General features: G+C 39.5%; 2 protein-coding genes across 5 annotated transcripts; one reads left to right on the top strand and one right to left on the bottom strand.

Moving 5' to 3' along the window:
• The first annotated feature begins 2182 nt into the window (after positions 1 to 2182).
• Positions 2183 to 4378, top strand: LOC121049676. Of its 4 annotated transcripts, none has more exons than XR_005801032.1 (4): positions 2183 to 2475; positions 2562 to 2591; positions 3540 to 3577; positions 4101 to 4378. XR_005801032.1 is itself a non-coding variant. In XM_040507587.1 (4 exons), exons 1-4 carry the CDS (start codon positions 2349 to 2351, stop codon positions 4230 to 4232), a joined length of 303 nt encoding a protein of 100 aa, XP_040363521.1. In that variant the 5' UTR covers positions 2183 to 2348; the 3' UTR covers positions 4233 to 4378. The 4 variants fall into 4 exon arrangements, 1 of the variants encoding a protein (XP_040363521.1); XR_005801030.1 differs by having other exon boundaries at positions 2183 to 2455; XR_005801031.1 differs by having other exon boundaries at positions 2183 to 2455; positions 4125 to 4378.
• Positions 4379 to 11531: 7153 nt separating this feature from the next.
• On the bottom strand, positions 11532 to 13856 carry LOC112173695 (V-type proton ATPase 16 kDa proteolipid subunit). The gene is made up of 3 exons (XM_024311374.2): positions 13665 to 13856; positions 12980 to 13265; positions 11532 to 11961 (listed from the first exon to the last, which is right to left on the bottom strand). The coding sequence occupies exons 1-3, from the start codon at positions 13741 to 13743 to the stop codon at positions 11829 to 11831; spliced, it is 498 nt and encodes a 165-aa protein (XP_024167142.1). The 5' UTR covers positions 13744 to 13856; the 3' UTR covers positions 11532 to 11828.
• Between the last annotated feature and the right edge of the window lie 10215 nt (positions 13857 to 24071).

Below are 24071 nucleotides of genomic sequence, written 5' to 3' on the forward strand. Positions count from 1 at the left end.
TAAGCGACGACTTCTACTAGTTGTAGGTTAATGTATATGTGACAACTTCAATTTCCTCGTAAAAGACCAATTAAGCGACGACTTTTACAAGTTGTCGCTTGATAACTATGTGACAACCTGAATTTCCTCACTAAAAACCAATTACGTGACAACTTCTACGAGTTGTCGGTTAACGTTAATATGACAACTTTAATTTTCTGGCAAAAGGCCAATTAGGCGACAAGCTCAACGAGTTGTCATTTAATGTTTATGTGACAACTTGAAATTCATCGCTAAAAACCAATTAGGCGACGACTTCTATCAATGGTCGATTAATGTTTATGAGACAACTTTAATTTTCTTGCAAACGACGAATTAAGGGACAACTTGTACATGTTGTCGCTTAATATTTGTGTGACAACTTGAACTTCCTCGCTAAAAATCAATTAGAGAACGACTTGTATGTGTTGTTGGTTAATACTTATGTGATAACCTCTCACAAAAAAAATAATTAGGTGACTACTTTTACAGATTGTTACTTAATGATTATGTGGCAGATTTGGGTGAGGTTGAATTCTCTTAGTTAAGGTGAATTTGGGTGAGGTAAAACCTCTCAAAGCGGAATTGGGTGAGGTGAAATCTCTTCAATGCGAATATGGATGAAGTGAAACCTCTCAAAGAGCATTTAGGTGAGGCAAAATCTCCTCAAGGCGAATTTGGGTGAGGTGAAACCTTTCAAAGTGGATTTAGGTGAGGTGAAATCACCTCAAGGCAAATCTGAGTGAGGTAAGACCTCTCAAGGCGGATTCGGATAAGGAAAAATTCCCTCAAGGTGAATTTGTTTAAGTAGAAATCCCTACAAGATAAACATGGGTGAGGAATAATCCCCTCAAGGGGAAAATTTAGGTGAAGAAAATTCTCCTTGAGGCAATCTCAGTAACGTGGAACTCCTGGAAAAAAATAGCACTGAAAACATGATCACAGACATATGGAAGAGTTTCAACATTGGTTTCTAAGTCGTGCTAAGACATTATATGGTGAAGGATTAATTTCTGAAGAGATTTAATCATTAGCACATGGTGCAGACCCGCGCAGTGTCCAGTATACAGAGTGTATGACAAATGATATTCGGTGGTCCGTCAAACGGATTGAGTAATATCACACCACACAGGATAGTGGAGTTATGACGGTTGGGTCCCATAATGGTGAACCTTGCACCTTTTATGGGAGTCAGCTGGTTAGTGTGGTTCAATTACATTTTCAAAAAAAGTACAGTACAATTCTTTTTAAATGTCAATGGTATAATTCTGATCCCAAAAAGATGAAGTTTGACTACCATTTGACGTCGTTGAACGTTAAAAACCAATGGTACTAGCATGATCCTTATATACTAGCAAAACAAGCCCATAAGGTGTTTTATTTTGATGACCTGAAATTGGAACATCATTGGTAAGTTGTCCAGAAGATTCAATATAGGCACTAGTGGGATGTTCCAGAAAGAGAAGAAGATGAAGATGTTGTAGACCATGATAATCACACTGGTGACGTGGACGATGACGCTAATATATGGGAGGTTCACGTAGAAGATGATGAAACTAGTACATCTTTGCGCAGACATGATGTGGTACGTAAAACTATTATCGTCAACAACACAAATAAAGAAAATAATGCAGCAGATGACGGTGATTTTATTTATGATGATTCTACAGATGATGATCTGATGTTGGAGTATAATAGAGCTCTTGGTGAAGAAGAATTACTGGGTGATCATAGTGACGCAAATAGTGACTAGATTTATGAGCCGAATTATTTGAAATTTTTCGAGGCTTTCCACAATTTTTTTTTTTTTAGAATGCGGCTTTCCATTTAGTAGATGATATTGTTTGGTATATTTTTGATTATAACAGATAATGTTTGGTATTTTTTCCAATAATTTTGTTGTTTTTCTTTTTTGTCCTTAAATTTGTCTCTATTTAATATCTATTTAATATATATTGTTAAGTATATATCCCTTCTTAATATATATTGTTAAGTATATCCCCTTCTTTCTCCGAGCTCTCGGAGGCGGACCTCATATACATATATAAAAATTAATTATAGTTTTTATTCTATAATTATGGTTATCTATGCGATAATTACGGTTATGATTCTATTTATTTATTTCTTTTCTTAAACTGATTACGTTTCATTGTTATCGGTCAAAGCCAACTTGATAACATACAAGGCTTCCATCTCTTCCCGTTCTTCGCTCCGCTCACAGAATTCTTCATACACCATCCTTCCTGTTCTTCTACCAAACAAGCGGGAAAATTAGGTGGGATTTTGAGAGAGAATGCAGGATTTCGAGAGACAAGAGAGGAGTCCTGATTATGACTCTTCCTAACCCAAAAGAGATGGACGGAAATATAAAAGGCAATCAGCTCTGTTCATCACAACATCAACTTCTACTCTCTCTATTCAATCTTCATTTCGAAGGGTCTGTTGCAAAGTGCCTAAGTATATATCTTTTTTTTTTTTTTTTTTTATCTTTCAAGGTGTTTTCTTGATTTGACTTTTAGTTTTTTTCTTTTGTTGAATTGCAGATTATAGGTGTTCTTCGTTCAATTTTTCTGGTATGATTCTGGGTTATTGGTTGAATTTTTCTGCTACAATTGCTTGAATGTCTACTGGATTATCTGTAGAGATTTTGCTTCTTCCGATTCCTCTTCTCTAAATCATTTTGTCACTTAGCAAATCTTTTTGATAGTAACATATGTTTATGTATTAAATTAGTGCCATTTTGATTCACTCGCTCTCCACCCACATGCATGGTCATTTGTTTGTCTGATCTGGATTATCACAAGCAAATCTTCTTTTCTTTTCTCTAAACTCTAGTCTCTGTATAATTGAATTCGGGCTAAAAACTTATTATGCCTCATGCCTATTAACATGAACAAGGGCTCACATGTATCATTTATACGCCAAGTCTCATAGTGTGAACTTGTAACTATTCTATGCAATTGACTTTTCTGGAAAGGAAGATAAACTGGAGTATAAATGCCACTGTGATTTTCATAGAGTTTGGATCATGTCTTAATGCTTTTTTGATAAAGAAAGAAAGTTGATTACTTATGGATTGATTTCTGGGCAAATAGCTTGTGGTACTTTAATGTATAATTTTCATAGAGTTGGATATCGTATTGGTAATCTTGATGTTGTATTAACATTCTGAAAGAAAGTTTTGTTCAATAACAAGATGAACACTTTGGTAACAGAATAAATATACTGATTCTAGGGTCTCGTAGAAGTCTAAGAGTTCCTTAAAGTCTTAAACTATATGCCTATTTGGATATGGTTTGTAAAAAAGTGCGGGAGATATAAAGCCTATACTCTCTGTTCCAATTGCTTAAGGATTTGGTCTTTTATGAATTTTTTGTTCCAAATTTTGGTGGTTCTCATTTTCCGTTGCATACCAGGGTAAAGCATCCATGTTTTTCAAGTTTCATTTTCCTTGTTATGAGTGTCCTTCTCCTTTAATGACTTGGTTGGTATTTATGTCTTTCTTTTATGTGGAATTGCAGATTTAAGGTGTTTAGGATCAAACACATCCACCAAAACGGTACATTTTCTATCTTATTTTCTGATTTGGTAATCACAATATCACATTGATTCTTTTGCTGTAGGAATCACATTCTTTGATGTTTTGGTTCTTGCTATGTACTATGCTGAAGTAATCACAATATCTCATCCTTTTGTTTTGATATCTTACTATTTCGTCAACGCATGACTATATATATATATATATATATATATATATATTCTTTTAAAAAGTCCATTGGTCAGTTAAATATAATGAAGGACTAGGCACCCTCAGAGCATGTCTCTCTATCACTAGAGTTCAGGATCGAAAACGGAACTTAATAATAATCAAATTAACAATAATCAGAAGCAAGTTCTAAGATACTATATAATCCCCAAAATTAATAATCATCCTTCCAGCACATGTAGGGAATTCATTTCACAAATACACAGCTCAGAAATAGTGGCAAAAGACCCCAATATATGTCGATTAAGTTAAAGTTTTTAATCTAAATTCCCAATATATATATGTCGATTAAGTTAAGGCTGCTTTGCTGATACAGAAAACATTGACATGAACATTGTAGTACCCAACAGTGAAGAAGATGATGTCTTTGGAAGAGATGAAGACGGTGTCCAAAACAATGGAGATAATTCAGAAACAAAGGATTTGGAGGAAGACTTGTGATTCATAAAGCCATTTTCAGTAATTTTTGGTTTAGGATTTAACTAATCTTGGCAAACAATTTTTTTTTATTAGCTATTATTATTTTGGGGCCGTGACCACTTACCAAATTTCAACTTCAAAATTGCCCACTTACTCCACTAAGAGTTTTTTTAATCTCACTTTACCCAATCTAACATCTATTGACATTATTACCCTCATTTTAATTAATAAATTATGGGGCCGTGACCACTTACCCAATTTCAGCTTCAAAATTGCCCACTTACTCCACTAAGAGTTTTTTAATCTCACTTACCCAATCTAACATCTATTGACATTATTATCCTCATTTTAATTAATAAATTACACATCTCTCTCTCTCTCTCTCTCTCTCTCTCTCTCTGTGCCCCCCCTCCATCCCCCTCACCGTCTACCCGACCCGACGCCCAACCAATCCCCACCATCGACCTCTCCGATCGCCGCTCTGCCATTGTCGACCATCTTTATCCACCCACCTGACGGCTGTCGACAAAGTTCCCATAGCAGTTTCATCCCCGGTAGATCCGATCTGGTGCCCAGAGCAAATTCTGGGACGGCAGCGAAGGAGGAGGAGTCGGCCGCTCCTCGAATCCTCCCCAATCGAAGCCCAACCCCATTTCCACCTCAAAAGTCCTCGTCAACTTCCAAGCCTTCGCCTCAGAGAACCCAAAGCCTCGATTAGAAGAGACCCGAATTGCCGGCCTCACACTTCGGTGGGTGCCCAGAGCAATTTCTGGGTGCCCAAAGCACTTTTTTTTTCTTTTCGTATACTGTGAGCTTCCGGAATAGGGAAGGGAAAAAAAAGAAAAAAAAGTGAACATGTACAATTGAACATATAAGTTGATTAATTGTGTCTGTAGTGTATTCATTTTGGTTTTGGGAGTTTATGCAATTCACTTGAGGGCAAAATAATATGATTATTGGAGGGCAATAATAAGATTATTGGAAGGCAATAATAAGATTATTGGGGGGCAATAATAAAATTATTTATTCGGATAAACCTCCGAAAGCTTTCAAAATTCAAAACATCTTCATTTTTCACTAATTATTGATCCCCAATAAACTTGTTATTGGGGGGCAATAATATGATTTCGGTCACCGGTCGCCGGATTCAGGTAACCGGCCTCCGGATTCCCGTCACCGGAGTGCGGCCGGCCACTGGTCACGGGAGTCCGGCAAGGTATTCGACGACTTCTCTCTCTAAGTGAGAAAGAAGGAGAGGGCAAAAAAATCCTAAAAATAAATAAAAAGAATAAAAAAAGAATTAATTGGGTAATAGGGAAATAATCTCTTAGAGTGTTTTGGGTAAATGGGGTTAAAAAACTCTTAGTAGAGCAAGTGAGCAATTTTAAAGCTGAAATTGGGTAAATGATTATTTCCCCTATTATTTTTGGGTAGAATTTGTAAACTCTATTTGATTTATGATTTAATAAGTCTTTGATTATTATTAATAAATTAATTTTTTTTAATATTCAAATTATTTTGAAATTTTTAAATAAATAATTATCAAATGAGACAAACAATCCAGCCTCATTTAAAGTCATTTGCAACAAACAATGTTTCTTTTGCATATGTTGCAAATCAATATATGCAACATTATATGTGATCTCGCCTATTATTTTTTTCAACAAATATTTAATTTTGCATTTTATATTTTTGACAACTATGCTGATTTGACGTATCTTTAGATATTGGCAACAATCCGAAGTTGTCGTAAAAAGTTTAAATTTCTCGCTGAATTGAAAATGCGACGACTTTGGGTTGTCGCCTTATGTGTTTTACTGATTGTCAAAAGCAACGAAATTACAGGGTTGTTATTTTTTCAATATGCGACGCAATTAGTTCCTCGATGAAATTATATGAGATAAACAAGAAGCCTGGCTTATAAGTTTCTACAATAAATGCATATGTGTCACATATTAATATATGCAACAAAAATGAAACCTTGCAGTTACTTTTTGCAATAAAAAAAAGTCCCGCATATAAATTTTTGATCAAATATATAAGCCTCGCAGACGAAATATGCAACATAAACGAGGTCTCATAAATTAGAAATTGTAACAAACATAAAGTCTCGCTTATAGCATTCTGTAACGCACTCACTTGTCTCAAAATATGTGATACGCAAGGAACAAATTGCGTCGCTTATTGAAAATGCAACAAACATGTAAGCCCTGCATATGGAATATGCGACGATGCGACATAAATGAAGTCTTATATATGAAAAATAGCAATAAATATAAAGTCATGCATATAGTTTTTAGTAACACACTTGTGTGTCTCACAATTTGTTATATGCGAAGAACCAAATGCGTCGCATATTGAAAAATTGACAACCGTGTAATTTCGTTGCTTTTGACAATCAGTAAAACACATAAGACAACAACTGGTTGCGACAACCCAAAGTTGTCGCATTTTTAATTCAGCGAGAAATTTAGATTTTTTACGACTACTTTGGGTTGTCGCCGATGACATTTTCTCTTGTAGTGACATGTCTCCAAAAAATCGTTTGATTTTTTTCTTGACCATTTACAACATTGATAGTCAACAACAAGTTTTCTTCATTGTCGTTCTCTACAATCTTGGCATGTAACTCATCATTTTTTGATCTGTTTCTTTGGATTCACTTCATTGTTTAATGGCCATACTCTTGGCAGTTGAAACACTAAACTTTGGATTTCTCTATTTGCTCGAAAATGGTGATTTGATCATCTCTTGTAGCTTGAGTTCTAGTTTCTTTGATTTGTCTTACGGCAGTTGCCTCCCTCACTGTAGTATTCATTGTAGTACGCAAAGTTTCTCTCCTTCTTCAAGCTCAATTGAGTCTCCAACGCTTCTTCGATTGCAATCTCTGACTATTCATTTAGTCTCTGGCTAGCTCTCTGCTCATAGACTTAGCAAGAACCCGTAATTTCATCTACCTTCACAGTATTGACATCTTGTGACTCCTCTATTGCTGTGACTTTGTTATAACCTCCCTACTGGCTTTCACATGATAATAGACAGGATGCATTAGAAGTAGTCAGAGATGCTCTACGTTTTCTCTATCTGAAAAAGCCCAAATTGTTGCCGTAAGTCTACAATCGAACCTTTTTCATCTTGTTGTACCCCACATAGTAGTTAATGAGACAATTCTAGGTCCCCTTTGTGGTGGAAGCATGTCCAATCTTCTCATAAACTTCTGAAGCAATTGTTGGATGTTCTAAACTCACAAACATGAATCAATCAACACAAATAACTATGTCAAATGTGAAGAATCACTGCCATAAAACTCCCACAGTGACCAAATATATGCAAAACAAGATTTCATTTAACCTTATACAATAAGACTACTTAGTTCACAAACATGTATAATTCAAATCATATGACTATGTCAAGTTAAGATTGATCAGAGATAAATTGAAACACGAGCAATACAATATTGTGAACGCAAAAACTCCTCACAATAGCAGCTTGAGTGAAAATGCTTATGTCTAGTTCAAATGAGGTTTCCCCCAATAGCTCCATATATGTACATCAAGGCTCTTTTATCCTTCTGTCGATTTTTAATTAGCTCATTTCTTTGGTTTTGGGTGAGATTTGCTTGGTATCCAAAATCTTTGAATCGGTTGATTACAACCTCTTTGTATTACATCACTTTGATAAGAGTATATTGGAGCTCTCTGATGTTGAAAATTGCTTTTCCCATCAAATTTACTGACTAGACATTGGCCACTGCGAGAACTCGACCTTGGGTGCCATCCTTGAACCAACAACAACCCTTCACTCTTTTGAGCTCTAATATGGGATTAAAATCTCAAGAATATCATAGCAAAAGTTACTGCAGTAGATTGGCACTAGAAAAAAAAAAAAAAAACAAAATAAATAACTCAAACAAGATTCGAACCAACCAAGAGAGAAAGTGGAGAGTTTGAGGGAGAGAACTTAGACTTAGAGCAACTCCAACACTTTCCCCATATTTTGTTTTTTCTTTATTTTAGGAAAAATGAGTCTCTTTTGCTCCAACAGATTCCCTATAACTATTCTCATTTTGGGGATAGTGAGGAAAGGGAAAACAAAATTCCCTAAATTCACAGCAATCTCTAAAATTTTAAGGAAAAATATGAAGATTTTAAAGAATGCTGTAAAATAGAGAATCTGTTGGAGTTGGAGAAGACAAAATAGGCTAACACTTTGACTTTTGCTTCCCTACAATACAGAAATTATAGGGAAGCTGTTGGAATTGCTCTTATCCACCAACAACAAAACAAACAACTTATTTATAGAGATTCACAAACTTACAGGGATTATCAAAAGTTTGCACGGAGCTTCTAGACTAGAAACGTTAAAAGCTAATTACCAACTGTCTTAGAGTAACTCCAACAACTTCATATTTAGATTTTTCTCTATTTTAGGGAAGAAAAAAAGAGTAATTTTTTGCTCCAACATATTTCCTATAAACCACCCCTATTTTAGGGATAGTGAGGGAAGAGAAAAGAAAATTCTCTAAATTTACAACAATTTTTAAAATTTTAAGGAAGAACTTAGATTGCTGTAAAATAGGGAATAAGTTGGAGTTAAAGAAGAAAAATTATGGAAAACTTTGACTTTTTCTTCCCTATAAAACAAAAATTATAGAGAAACTGTTAGAGTTGCTCTTAGCATAATAATCTAAAAACGCTAGGCTAACAGGTGGTGGGGAGAGGTCTAGCGCCTATGTGCTTAGGCAGGTTTAAGCAGATTTTTATTTTATTTTAATTTCATTATACAAAATATAGGTGTTTACTTAAAACAAATTACTATATTTAAGCATGCAAAATGGAAAGGACATATAAAGTACTGCAATTGATTGAAAACATGGTGAAAATTCTCGGCTGCCCGCCTAGGCACTCACCAGCCCACTTAATACATTGTCCGATTCTTTTTGCAGTTTTCAGATTGATTGACGCGATTATTCACCACGTAGCGCCTATGAGGCCATCTAAGGGGATTTTTATAGCAAATTTGACTTGGCTGCCTGCCTAGGCACTAGGGCTGGGCACCCAAAACCGAAGTCCCGATCCCGTCCTGAAATCTGCCGGTACGGGCCTGTATCAAAATCTGAAATTTATTATTTGGGCCCGTCCCGTTCCGAGAAAACAGGCCCGGTGCCGGTACCAACCTAATCAATACCGGTTGGTCCCATCCCGTCCTGTTTAAATTAAATAAATTAATCTTTAACCTTTTATATTACTGGTACCACTTGTCCACACTTGATCACTACACCTTTTAAACCTAAAATGGCTAACTCGATCCCAATTCAGTGAACTCTGTTCTGAGTCTCTCTTTTCCGCTCTCTACTCTCCAGTCTCTCTTCTGTTCTTCATCGTCCTTGTAGCTCTTTCTGACATGGGAAGGTTCGAGGACCTCACAGAAGCTCTCTCAGATTCTTTGTTGTCCTTGTAGCTCTTTCTGACATAGGAAGGTTTGAAGACCTCCAGAAGCCCTAGACGGGGAAGCGTAACTCATTTTTCTGCTCTCTAACTTTTTGTGGTTAATTAGGGTTTTATTGATTATGCTGATTTTGCTTTTGTTTTTGTTTTGATTGCTTGATTTTAACTGTAATTTGGATGCTTGATATCTCAAATTTATAATCAATTTGGGAACTTGAGACGAAATTGGGTGCAGTTTATATCCTAACCATGAATTTTGATGGAAAAGATTTTCGAATTGGGAAGATAACATGTTGGGCTTCTTCATTAACTACATGCAATATCGAAATTTTGCAAAATCTCATGAATCCTACTCAAATTCTGCAATACCCAAATTCAGCAAGAGGTGCGATTTCTTTGTCGTGCTTGTAGCTCTTTCTGATTTTGCTTTTGTTTTTGTTGTGGATGCTTGATATCTCAAATTTGTAATCAATTTCACTAGTTTTGAATTTATTGCTAATTCAATTGATTGTTGGAGCTCAATTTTGCTTGATTTGGCAAGTAATAATCAACGTAAGAATGCAGCATTGATTTGGCAGCTCATCTTATTTCCAGTTTCCCCAAATCAACGCAAGAATGCAGCATTGATTTGGCAAACTTTTGACAGCTACCCATGTCTCCAACATATTCAATGCAGAATGCAGCATTGATTTGGCAGCTCATCTTCTTTTCAGCTGTCTTGAATCTGATCTACTTTCACTTCCAGTGCTCAAGTGCATTCAAGTATAGGGAAAAAAAAAAAATCGGGTATCCCTAATTGGGATCGGGTCGGCGGTACCAACTCTGAAAAAACGAAGTCCCGTCCCGGCCAGTCCCGAATAATATTTTCGGTATCGGGTTCGGTATCAATCAGTAACCGGCCGTCCCGGCCCGTGCCCAGCCCTAGTAGGCACTTACTAGCCTGCTTAATACCCTATCTGATTCTTTTGGCGGTTTTCAAATTGAATGAAGCGACTAGCCACTGCCCTTTTAAGAACAAATTTAACTTGAACGTGATTTTCACTAAATGCAAGCGCATGTATCATTCATACCTTGAGGATTACTAACTCACTCAAAACCTGGGAGTCAGAACTAGAAAAATAGAATAAAGCAAATACTAATCTAATACACCAAAGCTTAGAATGTAAAACGCTAGCAAATTAGAGGAATCCATACAATTCAAAAGAACCAAGTGATTCATAATAGGCTTGGTTTAATTTCTAATCGGATGTGGCTACTTTTATAATCTAAGGTGCCTCTTAGGAGGAGGAATGGGCAATTTTGTTTTGTTGTAGTATTTGCTGAATATGCAAGTGATTTGCATCTACGTTGATGGAACCACTTTAGCTCAAGGACTCAAGGTCATGAATAGGCTTGAAATTGATTCCTGACTACGAGACTCCAAAGTTTAGTTGTGGCAACTCCTATTATGTTCTCCAATTCTTTATTACCGTAATGAGGTCTCGTCTTTGTTATAAGTTCACATCTACTCTCGTCTTTGTTCTCTAATTCCTAGTGTTTCCTTGATTTTCAAGAAAAAGTGAGGATGTTCTACGAGAATGATTGATCTGCAGTAGCAAAGTTTTGTCTTACATTTGCAGAAGCTAAAGTCTTGTATTAGCTTGGTTCAGGAGAATAGGTAACTTGTTAAACTCCCAAGTACATATGGTGCGATGGATGAAATTGACAGGCTGTGAAGGTTTTCAGATGCATGGTGCAGATCCATACTATATTTTAAAATTGAGTTCATCTAGTTATTCCAGGATGCTAAACATAACGTGCAATTCATGGCAGTGTTTCCCATTTAAAGCCTACGAATAGTAGTGGCGTATCTTAAGGATCAGAGATACAGAGATGCGGTATTTCACAATGAAAGTATGTACTCAAGTTTGGCGGATAAGGATCAATACATGCACTAGTTCCAGAGATGTAATTCTGGCTGCAGAATCAATCATAATTTAAAAAAAAAAAAAACATAGACAGCTTTTAGAGCTTATTCTGTTAAAAAAATTCAATCCTACAAGACGAGGCAGGTACGTACACAAACATAATCTTTAGGAATCTGCAAGCATAACCAATCAGCAACCTGAGAGCAGCCAAAAAATTCCCCAGCTAAGTGCATATTGCAATTAAAGAATATTAGACTGCACAGCCACTTCTTAGTCTGCTCTGGATTGGCCAGCTCGGGAGGACAAGATGATTCCAACAATGAGGCCATACAGTGCCAATGCTTCAGCAAAAATGAGAATGAGGATCATCCCGACAAAGAGTTTTGGCTGCTGTGCATTAGCTCTGCAAAACAAGCTCAGTTACTTCAACGGTGCACAACATGGTGTAAACTATGTAAAAACTAGTACACTCCTATTCAATACAATCAATCCAAATCAAGTACATGCATGATGCATCAAATGGAAAACATACCTCAAGTAAAATGCAGAAGTTATTCAAAGTCATTACCTTACTACCCATTCTCTCCCAAGTCCCAAATTAACAAAAATTAGCATCACAGGACCATGAAAATGATAATTTTCCCACCAAATTTTGATTTTTCTTTTCCATTAATCCTTAATCCTCCCAAAATTATTGTGAAACAATCCTAGTTGTTGACCAACTTATAATTTTAATCCTCCTGCTCTATAAATAACCACTCTTGATAGTTCCTTCTGGAAAATGATATCATAATCTTACATGTGAAACATACATTTGATAAATTAGGGTCGCATTCAGGCAACAAGGATTGCAACTATTACCATTTTATGGTAACACAAATTCCTTAAGACTTTTCATATTGCAGAAAAATAAATTATATCTATCCCCCGCATAGTTTACAATTGCTACTTTGTCATACCTACGCCCTTATCTCTGATTCTAGTCTTCACCTTTATCAGACAATGACTTCTATATTTTCTTGCTGTGGACTTTTTTCATATTGCAATCAACATTCACAGATTCTCTATCCTTGGCTATCCCAATTTGCATTAGGGTTACTTATGATTCATCTGTCCTCATTTGGAAGGAAGCCTACAAATTCCGTAAACACAGATGGAGAAGGGTAAAAGATGACAGTTAAACTAGAATTGTGATTCCCACAAGTAGCCCTACTTTTTTATTACTGTAAATATATGATGAAGGACAAAAATGCAGCCATAATTATCCTCTGATGGATTGTGTGGGTCATCTGATTAAAAGACCAAGTACAATACTACTCTACTCTAGAAAAGAAAGAAATGTCAGATTTAGATCAGAATTTTCTCTCATGATGCCATTAAAAAACCTACAGTTTATGCACAGCAAAGGTTAGAGATAATACCTCACACCAGCATCACCAACAATACCAATTGCCATTCCAGCGGAGAGCCCCGCAAGACCGCAAGCAAGACCAGAGGAGAGATGTGCATAACCATCAAAGAGGTAATATGACTTTGCCTTGGGATTAATCCCGGTACTGATGATAACAGCAATAATAAGCCCATAAATACCCAAAACTCCAGCCATAACAACAGGAACAATGGATTTCATGACCAGCTCAGGCCTCATGACTCCCATAGATGCAACACCTACCCCACTCTTTGCTGTGCCATAGGCAGCTCCCATACCTAAAACAAACCAATGGAGCTCTCATGTCAAGTACAAAGAAAAAAAACTGCATCGAGATTCACACAAGTTTCACTAAAACAAAAAAAATGCACATATCAATTGTAGACCAGATTTAGAATCTTAGTAAAATCCAGAGTAACAACTCTAGACCTCAGAATTTTAATCATATCAAGTTACTTGTATCTTTTCTGGTTCCAAGTTAATCATCAGGAACAATCAAGTTGAACAGAATCAAGCTTCATTCCAATTCTTGGAGGAATTAAACTCGATAATCAAGCGATGAACTCCAAGGAAATCAAACACAATTCGCAGCATAATGAAACAGATAATCGATCAATGAACTCCAAAGAAGATCAAAAAGCAAAAACTTGTGAGAAAAGCGAGATCGAGGTTTTTACAGGAGAAAACGAGGGCCGCAGCGGCGCCGAGGAAGCCGAAGAAGGGCGCCGTCTCATCGCCGCTGAAGGTAGAAGACATCGTCGGGAGTGGATCTGCAACGACGTCGTCTGGATCTTGGATCTCTCTGATCTCTTCTCTCCCTCACTGATTGTTTTGTTTGTGCTTCTTCCGCAGGAGAAAGACGACACAAAAGCTCCAACTGCTTTTATAATTACTTACCATCTACGCACGGATCAAGTATTACCCGACCCGAATAGGTCGGTTCATGACCCAAAAATATGTTTTATTTTTCTTTTTTAGTGCTTATGCTAAGTGTTAGGGGCCGCACTTGTAATGCTGCAAGCAACCTTGTCCAAGGTCATTAGTCAAGCCTTTGGTTGGTTTGCTTGTGTGCTAGGGATATTTTGGTAATTTATAAATTATGTAATTTATTTTATTTTAGCATTAGTCTCCTCGGCCTTTTTCATATTTCCTCCTGTCATGTTCATGTAAGGCCGATATGCTCTTTGGGGAGGAGTTCCTAGTCGGCATAGTTTGGACTGGTGAACTAGTATAGGTAAGCACATGTACTTTTGCCTCCCTTGCCGTCTTACCATCAATAAAAGAGGAATTATTCAATCATCTGTGTCTAGTGAGATTGCCCTTCGATCTTTCCTTTCGATTATTCATTGTTCTTCGCAGTTGCCCAACGTTTATATAATTATGTTCTTGCTTGTTGCTAGCACTATTTTAATATCGTGTGGCTTTCATTGTTCCTTGCAAGGTACTCACTTGGCTGACTTGCTTGCTAGCAAGTGCCACACGGTCCGCTTTGCGCATTGCAAAGTTCGGCCCGTGACAGTTGGTATCAGAGCCAACTCGGCTCAAGAAGCTCACTACGATGACAGGCAAGATGACAAACCAACAAAGATTCGATTGGTATGACCAGCAACTCGGAGAACTTGCGGGGGTGCCCGATAGGTTGATTGATATCACTAAGGTGTTGGACCGCGTCGACCTAGATGAGTTGGCGGCGCGGATGATAGAGGTGAAGAGCCTAAAGGACCGAGTTGTGGCCCTTGAAAAATGTAAAGCTCGAGGAAGCGGAAGGGAGAGAAATGAGGAAGAAACTCCCGTTCCGAACGAGCAAATGGGGGATATGAGTGATGCCCTTGACACACTCCAGGTGACGGTGGACAATATGGCAGAAGATGTCCGAGCCACCATTGATGCATTCAGGAACGAGCTGGTGGAGATGAGTACCAAGCTCAACCTGACCATCCGTGCGATGGGAAACCAACCTGTGATGGACTACAGGAAGGTAAAGATACCAGAACCTCAAGCATTTGGAGGGGCGCGAGATGCCAAGGAGCTTGAGAATTACTTATTTGATATGGAGCAATACTTCCGAGCAGTGAAGCCAGACTCGGAAGAGGTGAAGGTGAACATGGCAACAATGTATTTGTCGGGAGATGCAAAACTATGGTGGAGGACCAAGTATAATGACATCCAAAGGGGAGTTTGCACCATTGACACTTGGGAAGACCTTAAGAAGGAGCTCAAAGCTCAATTCTTCCCCGAGAATGTTGAATACATTGCCAGACGGCAACTAAGGGAGCTCAAGCACACCAACAACATCCGAGACTTTGTGAACAAGTTCTCTGTGCTCATGCTTGACATCCCGGATATGTCAGAGAAGGATCGGCTGTTCTATTTCCTTGAAGGCTTAAAGCCATGGGCGAGGACAGAACTTCAGCGACAGAGGGTCCAAGATTTGGCCTCCGCACAAGCTGCTGCTGAAAGGTTGACAGACTACACATTCGAAGAGAACTCTTCTAAGAAGACTCAGCCGTTTTCGAATGCGAATGTCAACAGAAATGTAAGGCCCTGACCGAGTAGAAGGGGGGAGTGGAGTCCAAATTGTCCAACTCAGGAGGAGGGGACAGGAGAACAGTGAACGCGAGGGACACGACAACGTCCAAGCCTGTTGCCTCGACAGGGGTCTTCACCCCTCGACCTTTTAATCCCTCGGGCTATGCTCCGAAGCCTCTAGCATGCTTCTTATGCAGAGGACCTCATAGAGTGAATGAATGCCCTCATAAGACTGCTCTCTCTGCTCTACAGGCTCATATTCAATTGAAGGAAATAGAGGATCAGCAAGAGCCCGAGGAGGAAACTGGTCATATGGGAGCTTTGAGATTCTTGGGTGCGGTGGAGAAACAACCACGATCACCTAAGAAGTCCCAAGCTAAAGGCTTGATGTTCGTAGATGGTAGTATTAATGGGAAATGAGCCAAGAGCGTGATGGTTGACACAGGGGCCACTCACAACTTTGTGTCAGAAGCTGAAGCTCGGAGGTTGGGGTTGAAGTTGGAGAAGGATGTGGGTCGCATGAAAGCTGTAAACTCAAAGGCCTCACCCACAACGGGCCTATCTCGAGGGGTATCACTTAAATTGGGTCACTGGCAAGGGAAGACCGACCTCGTAGTTGTTCAGATGGACGACTTTGACGTCATATTTGGAATGGATTTCTTGTTGGCGAACAAAGCCATTCCTATTCCTAGTGCCCAACACTTGCTCATTATGGGAGAAAGGCCGTGTGTGGTTCCTGCAAGAATCGAACAACCAAGTGAACCCCGCCTCTTGTCTGCCCTCCAGTTCAAGAAAGGCGTGAAGCGTGATGAGCCTACCTATGTGGCAGTTCCCCTGATAAGGGATGAGATTAAAGGAGAAGTGATTCCGAAGGAGATCGAGGGATTATTGGAGAGCTATGTAGATGTGATGCCTCCCGAACTTCCCAAGGAATTACCTCCGAGAAGGAGTGTGGGCCATGAGATTGAACTGCTTCCGGGGGCCAAACCGCCTGCAAAGGCGCCTTACAGAATGGCTCCCCCAGAACTGGCGGAGCTTCGAAAGCAGCTTGAGGACCTGCTCAAGGCAGGATTCATTAGGCCATCTAAAGCCCCCTTTGGTGCGCCTGTGTTGTTTCAAAAGAAACACGATGGAAGTTGGAGATTGTGTGTGGATTATCGGGCTCTTAACAAAGTCACTGTGCGCAACAAGTACCCTATCCCTCTGATTGCAGATATGTTTGATCAACTCAGTGGTGCCAAGTATTTCACAAAGCTAGATCTTCGCTCGGGGTACTATCAAGTTCGCATTGCAGAAGGCGATGAACACAAGACCGCGTGCGTCACCCGTTATGGCGCCTTCGAGTTCCTGGTGATGCCATTCGGGTTGACCAACGCGCCAGCCACATTCTGCACTTTGATGAACCAAGTCTTCCACGAGTACTTGGATAAGTTTGTGGTAGTCTATCTGGATGACATTGTGGTATACAGCTCCAACTTAGAAGAACACGTAGAGCACCTGAAGCTGGTGTTTCAACGGTTGCGGGACAATCAGCTGTATGTCAAGCGCGAGAAGTGCTCATTCGCGCAAGTGACCATTAAGTTTCTAGGTCACGTTATTGAAAGGGGTCAAATCAGGATGGATATGGAGAAAGTAGAAGCCATAAAGGAGTGGCAAAACCCCAAGAATGTGAAAGATCTACGTTCTTTTCTTGGGTTGGCTAATTACTACTGACGTTTCATTGAGAACTACTCAAAGAAGACAACCCCCTTAACTGAGCTCTTGAAGAAGGGAGTGACATGGGACTGGAGTAGTGATTGTGAGAAGGCCTTTCGAGATTTGAAGAAGGCCGTGATGGAAGATCCGGTCCTTGCCTTACCTGACTTGAATCAGCCGTTTGAAGTTCAGACAGATGCTTCTGACTTCGCCTTAGGAGGTGTTCTGCTGCAACGGGGGCATCCTATTGCGTATGAAAGTCTTAAACTCTCGGAATACGGCTCAAGAGAAAGAGTTGCTAGCCGTGATTCACTGTTTGAGGACGTGGCGACACTATTTGTTGGGGTCAAGGTTCCTTGTGAAAACAGACAATTCTGCCGTCAGCCACTTCCTGACCCAGCCAAAGTTAACTCCAAAGTAGGCTCGGTGGCAGGAGTTTCTTGCAGAGTTCGACTTCCAGTTCGAACACAAGGCTGGGCACACAAACCAAGTTGCTGATGCTCTAAGTCGCAAGGCCGACCTTGCCACCCTCAAGGTGTTGGCCGCATTGTCGAGCAGTATCATTGCCACAGACATCAAGCAACGTATCAAGGAGAGTTTGGAGAAGGATCCCTCATAAAAATGGTGAAAGAAGGGAAGAGCCGGCGGTTCTGGATGGAGGATGACATATTAATGGCCAAAGGAGGACGAGTGTTTGTTCCACGAGCTGACGGACTACGAAGAATGCTCATGAGGGAGTGTCATGACACCCTGTGGGCCGGTCAGCCAGGATGGCAGAGAACCCACTCACTTCTCAAGCAGGGTTACTATTGGCCCTAGATGCGGGACGATGTCACAGAATACACCAAGACTTGCTTAACATGCCAGCAAGACAAGATTGAGCGTCAAAAGACTCCAGGGCTATTGGAATCACTATCCATTCCGACTCACCAGTGGGAGAGTGTCTCCCTTGACTTTATTACTAACCTCCCGAAGCTGGGAGACTTATCAGGCATCCTGGTGGTGGTTGACAGGTTTTCAAAGTATGCCACCTTTGTGCCAACTCCAAAGTATTGTTCGGCGGAAGACACAGCAAACCTCTTCTTCAAACATGTGGTAAAGTATTGGGGTGTGCCTCATAACATTGTCAGTGATTGGGACACTAGGTTCACGGGAACATTCTGGACCAAGCTATTCAAGCTGCTCGGGTCTGAACTCAACATATCTTCAAGTTATCATCCACAAACTTATGGGCAAACAGAAAGGTTCAACGGAATGTTGGAGGAATACTTGAGCCATTTCGTTCATGCCAATCAGCAGAATTGGGCGCAATTGCTAGATGTTGCACAGTTTTGTTTCAACTCGAAGAAGAGTTCATCCACCAACAAGAGTGCTTTTGAAATTGTCACTGGCCAACAGCCTCTCTTGCCTCATACTGTGCAAGAAGTCTACAAAGGGGCGAATCCGCGTGCTTTCAACTTCACAAAAGAGTGGAAGACCAATGCCGAGATCGCTCAAGCCTACCTCGAGAAAGTGGCGGGGAGAATGAAGAAGTGGGCAGATGAAGGTCGCAAGCCCAGGGAGTTTAAAGCAGGAGACATGGTCCTTGTCAAGCTGCTCCCAGAACAACTCAGGTTCCTGCGCTCTAGAGACAAGCGGCTATTCCGGAAGTATGAAGGACCGCTCCCCATCATTTCTAAAGTGGGGAAATGCTCTTACAAAGTTGATATTCTAGCCTGGATGAGAGTCCACCCCGTCTTCCACGTCAGCAACCTCAAGCCGCACCAGCCAGACCATGAAGATCAAGCACGCAACCAGCCTGTTCAAGAGCATGTCGACATCAGACCACCCAAGCCGAAAGAAGTGGAGGAGATCCTAGCAGAGAGATGACCAGAGTGTCAAGGCGCCCATGCCAGCAGTTCCTGGTCAAGTGGAAGGGTCTTGGAGATGAAGAAACCAGTTGGGAGAATGTTGAAGACCTGAAGAAGAAGTTCCAGCAGAATATTGAAGACTTCAAGGCCAAAGCCATCGTCGAGAGCGCCGACAGCTTAAGTGGGGGAGGATGTTAGGGGCCGCACTTGTAATGCTGCAAGCAACCATGTCCAAGGTCATTAGTCAAGCCTTTGGTTGGTTTGCTTGTGTGCTAGGGATATTTTGGTAATTTATAAATTATGTAATTTATTTTATTTTAGCATTAGTCTCCTTGGCCTTTTTCATGTTTCCTCCTGTCATGTTCATGTAAGGCCGATATGCTCTTTGGGGAGGAGTTCCTAGTCGGCATAGTTTGGACTAGTGAACTAGTATAGGTAAGCTCATGTACTTTTGCCTCCCTTGCCGTCTTACCATCAATAAAAGAGGAATTATTCAATCATCTGTGTCTCGTGAGATTGCCCTTCGATCTTTCCTTTCGATTATTCATTGTTCTTCGCAGTTGCCCAACGTTTATATAATTGTGTTCTTACTTGTTGCTAGCACTATTTTAATATCGTGTGGCTTTCATTGTTCCTTGCAAGGTACTCACTTGGCTGACTTGCTTGCTAGCAAGTGCCGCACGGTCCGCTTTGCGCATTGCAAAGTTCGGCCCGTGACACTAAGCAAGGGGATCAAACAAGGTTATGAAAGAAAGCAACTAATGTTTTGGTCATTCAGATTTTAAGTTGAGTGACTAAAGTGAAATTATAAAAAGTATAGTGAACAAACTCACAAAGTGTCGACTGAGTTATAGTTGAGTGACTAAAATGATAATTTTTCCTTTTGTTTTTGTCTGCTCCTACAATGGTATAGAGAAGTCACAGATATAGTATGTCAAATATATTAGACCTGCATTAAGACGTAGATTGAGTGGGCCGGTGTTTATTCCTGCAATGCCTTAAGGGATTCAAAATTGCTTACCACCAATATTTTGGTGGTGATACCACCACTCAATACAAAACTGTCACGTGTTATAAAATATAATTATAGCTTATCATAATGTTTTATTAAAAAATTATATTTTAAGTATTCAATTAATTCTATATGACATGACAAGTTTTAATAGGGTGGTGATATCACCACAAAATAAAAGTGGTGAGCAAATTTGAATCAATGCCTAAGTATTAGTATTGATGTTGACGTAGTTACTTTAGATGTTGAGTAAGTGCTTACCATTAATGATGAGAGAATATGTCTTTTATACGAGGACCCTTGGGGTATGTTCACTTGTTCTTCATTTTGGGAAGAGTTGTCTTCTGGGCACCTAAGAGGCGTACTCAAAAGCATTTGTAATTCCTTGTTGGTATGGTTTTGGGTAATGTTTGACTGGGCCATCACCCATATTACATGTTGGTATCGTCGTTGGGAACCTCAGGTGGTCGATCCGATCATTGGATGTATAATTGTTATGTTTGGGTACCGATACATCAAGTAATCTGGATTCAATATGGAGGTAGACTGATTACATAGCTTGGCTTAATCTCGAATTAGTCTACCTTTGTATTGAGCTAGTTTACTTGATGTATTCATACATTAATCCACCATAAATGACTCCTATGTTTGATAGAATCTAGTATATACAAAGATAGTTATCTATTTTCTTCAATCTAATTAAGATGAATTTTGTATTTGCAGATCTAACATTCTTGCTTGAAAAGATGAAATTATTGAGTTTTTTTTTTTAGTTACTAAAAGACATGCACGCAAGAGTGGTTTACAACTTACCACATGTAATATCAGTGAATTAATTTAGTTAATTTATGCTTGCTTTATGCTTTGATAAAAAAGAGAGAGAAAAAAGAAGGTTCTGAAAAACTACAAGTTCTCATTTTGTTCCGCACTTTTAGGAGAAGAAGTTTCGCTTTCAAAGAAGAGTAAACCGCTTCAATTCCCATGTTCCGTCCGGCGGCACGTCTTCGGGACGTCGTTGTCAAACGGGTAGGTAGGATTTCACAGTCCACTAGTGAAGGCCCACAGTGGAGTTTAGGTCTAGATAAGGATGAGCGTTGGTGGAGATATACCAGTCTATCACCCACGGACAGTCTGCAATCGCCAGTATCAAGGAAGCCTGGGGGAGGCCGGGATGGACAATCGAGGTGGCACTCTGGCGGCATCCCGAAATCAAAGGCGGTACGGCAACAGTTGCTGATAGTTCGTGGATCTTCCAATGGTGCTCCGGCTATGGTCGAGGTTGGAAGGCTTGACTCTTGCCTCGATCTGGCAATGGTTCTTGCCTTGATCTGGTTGGAATGATGACAATCAGTGGATTGCTACCTCGATATCAATGGCGTTCTGGTTCATTGGCACGATGATTTGTTGGTTATGGCGCCGCCATTCCGAGCGGGAAAGGCTGCCGGTCATGAACAACTTGGGTAGTGGGCCTGGCATTTGTCATGGCTTCAATCTTTGGGCCTCTATCGTTGGGCTTATATTATGTTTTATGTAGTTTTAATAAGAGCAAATTTTATTTTACCTCCCTGATGTTTATATACCCTAAATCATTTGTGTCCATGCATTTTTAATTTTATCACAGGTGCCCCTATACTTGTCAGTTCAATTAATCTTGTCCAATTCTTAGCTTTTTATTAACTATTGTGTAATACATTTTGATTTTCTCATCGCTTATGATTTAATTTTGCATTCTGCATTAGTAAATCAACATCCTACAAGGGAGTCTAATAGAACCACATTTTCAATTTACAAAATAATTTACGAAAAAACTAATAATTGGATATAATTGATTACATTGGAGAGCATAGGGACATATGTGATGAAATTAGAAGTGTAGGGGCACAACTGATTTAATGTGTAAAGGTTAGGGAAGTAAAATGAAATTAACCCTTTTAATAATCTATTTCAAGTTTAGATGTATTTTATGTACAATAAATTCTTGCCAACTCTTGGTAAGGTCATGTGGACTCTGTATCATGATGCATACTCAGTATGCTTTGTCTGCCCTAAAGAGGGGGCGGATAATGGATTGGGTGCAACCTTCTAGTGGCAGAATGAAATGTCATATCGGCGAATTTATTTCTGGTCGTTAGCATATTGGGAAAGCTATTTTATTGGTTTTATGGCATTACTTTAACTTTCTGATATGACGCCATTATTGTAACCGCAAGTGGCCTAGTGGTTCTTGCCTAGTTGAGTGTGCTCCCCAACCTAGGTTCGAATCCCGAAGCTGTCGAAGTAGTCAGGCATTGTGCTGCAATGCACAGTTGGAGCATTTCACATGCCCCGAAGGGGTTTATCTTGGGCCTATGAAGCATTTGGGTTCCCCTTGACAAAGTCAAAAAAAAAAGTAGTCAATATAACACTCTTTGCTATTTGGTGCATGTTTGCAGTAGTGGAGACTCCTTTGTATTCATCTGTTTCATCAATGAAGGTCTGAGGGCAGGTGTCTTTGCTATTTGGTGCATGTTTGCAGTAGTGGAGACTCATCATTCTGTTGCATGTCCATATTGGAAATGCGTTTCCAATTAAGTTGGCGGTTCAGTCTTTTCCAATTGGATTTTCTAATCTTGAAGATGAAAGACCATGAATTGAAAAAGGCGGACTTCAACTAACAGCCTATTCTTATCCCTCTGGAGTCTGGACATGGGCGTTTGATAAAAAAACTGGGTCTGAATCATACAGTTCCATTGGAATATCAACATGCATGGACTTTTACTTTTACATCAAAAACGGCGACCTAGATCCTGCATTATGGGAGCCTTTTTGGTCGATCAGGAGGGTAATGGTGGTTTAACAAGGCTAGGTTTTCCGTTACTGGATTTCAACCCGAAGTTGTCGAGGCAAGTGTGAGGGAGTGAAAGTGAAAGTAGATGGTTACATGATTCAAGGTGGCCAGTTTAGTACCTTCAGTCAAAACTTTTTGTTGAGTTCGTATGCAGAAGGAGATGCCATGGAAAGTGCACACAAGTTGTTTGATGAAATGTCTGAGAGAGATGTCATCTCTTGGTGTGAGATGTGCATTTAGAGGAAGCTCGAATTGGCATGAGGATGTTCCAAACAGTGGTCATTCATTACAATCAGATGTGCAATCAGTGCTCTTAAAGCTTGCACTAATTTGAAGGACTTGATCATGGGAGCATTGGTCCACGCGTTGGCAATCTATAGAGGTTTAGATTTTGATCTGTTTGTTCAAAATTCTTTGATTAATACGTATTCATCCAATGCTTTTGGTATTAGTTGTTTTCTAAATCTCAAGTAACAGCCTTCCCCCCTAGTTTTGTATAATTTTTTGGCCTATGTTATATAACTCTCAATGTGAAGTTAAATTTCATACTTCATAACCCGACTAAGCTAGGAGTTAATACTCTGAGATTCTTCAAAGAAAGGGATCTGACAAGGGGTTGAAAACTTTAGTGGTTATTATTTCCGACATGTGACATTAGAATCTTTGCCCCTGTTTTTCTTATTTATATAATGTTATTTTCAGCACAAGAAAGTTTTTCCCTCCTATCTATTGAGGTTGTAATCAATGCAATCCATATACTTATAGTGCTTGAATTTGTCGAGAACATTCTCTAGGGAATTGAGATATATAAGTTGGGGGGGGGGAGGTTGGTGTTGGTAATTCGTTGCAGTATTGGAGCCCTTACTAATTTCTTTATACTTGATAGATGTGTCTGTCAATTACTTTTATATGAGTTGAGTGCAACTGACATATGTTTCCAGGTCAAATGCATTGAGTTCTCAATGGCCATCTTGTATGTTCTTTTACTCTCTGCATTCTTTGTTTGGGTTTTGTTTCATCGGTAAGAGAAAGGAGGAGATCTGGATCCAGTGAGCTACCCTTGATAAGTGCCATTCATGATGACTATATAGACTCTGTTGGCTTGCAAAAGGATGAAAGTGTGGCCACAAAGGCCTATTTGAATTTTTATTCATTGAATATCTGTTGATTT

This window comes from Rosa chinensis, chromosome 6 (assembly GCF_002994745.2).
Source record: "Rosa chinensis cultivar Old Blush chromosome 6, RchiOBHm-V2, whole genome shotgun sequence".
NCBI lineage: Eukaryota > Viridiplantae > Streptophyta > Magnoliopsida > Rosales > Rosaceae > Rosa > Rosa chinensis.

Coding starts and splice junctions, on each gene's coding strand:
- LOC121049676 (XM_040507587.1), top strand. CDS start 2,349: ATGACTCTTCCTAACCCAAAAGAGATGGACGGAAATATAAAAGGCAAT. Junction 2,592..3,539: donor TTCTTCGTTCAATTTTTCTG/GTATGATTCTGG, acceptor GTGGAATTGCAG/ATTTAAGGTGTTTAGGATCA. Junction 3,578..4,124: donor CAAACACATCCACCAAAACG/GTACATTTTCTA, acceptor TGAACATTGTAG/TACCCAACAGTGAAGAAGAT.
- LOC112173695 (XM_024311374.2), bottom strand. CDS start 13,743: ATGTCTTCTACCTTCAGCGGCGATGAGACGGCGCCCTTCTTCGGCTTC. Junction 13,266..13,664: donor TGCGGCCCTCGTTTTCTCCT/GTAAAAACCTCG, acceptor GGTTTGTTTTAG/GTATGGGAGCTGCCTATGGC. Junction 11,962..12,979: donor GTTGGTGATGCTGGTGTGAG/GTATTATCTCTA, acceptor CTTGTTTTGCAG/AGCTAATGCACAGCAGCCAA.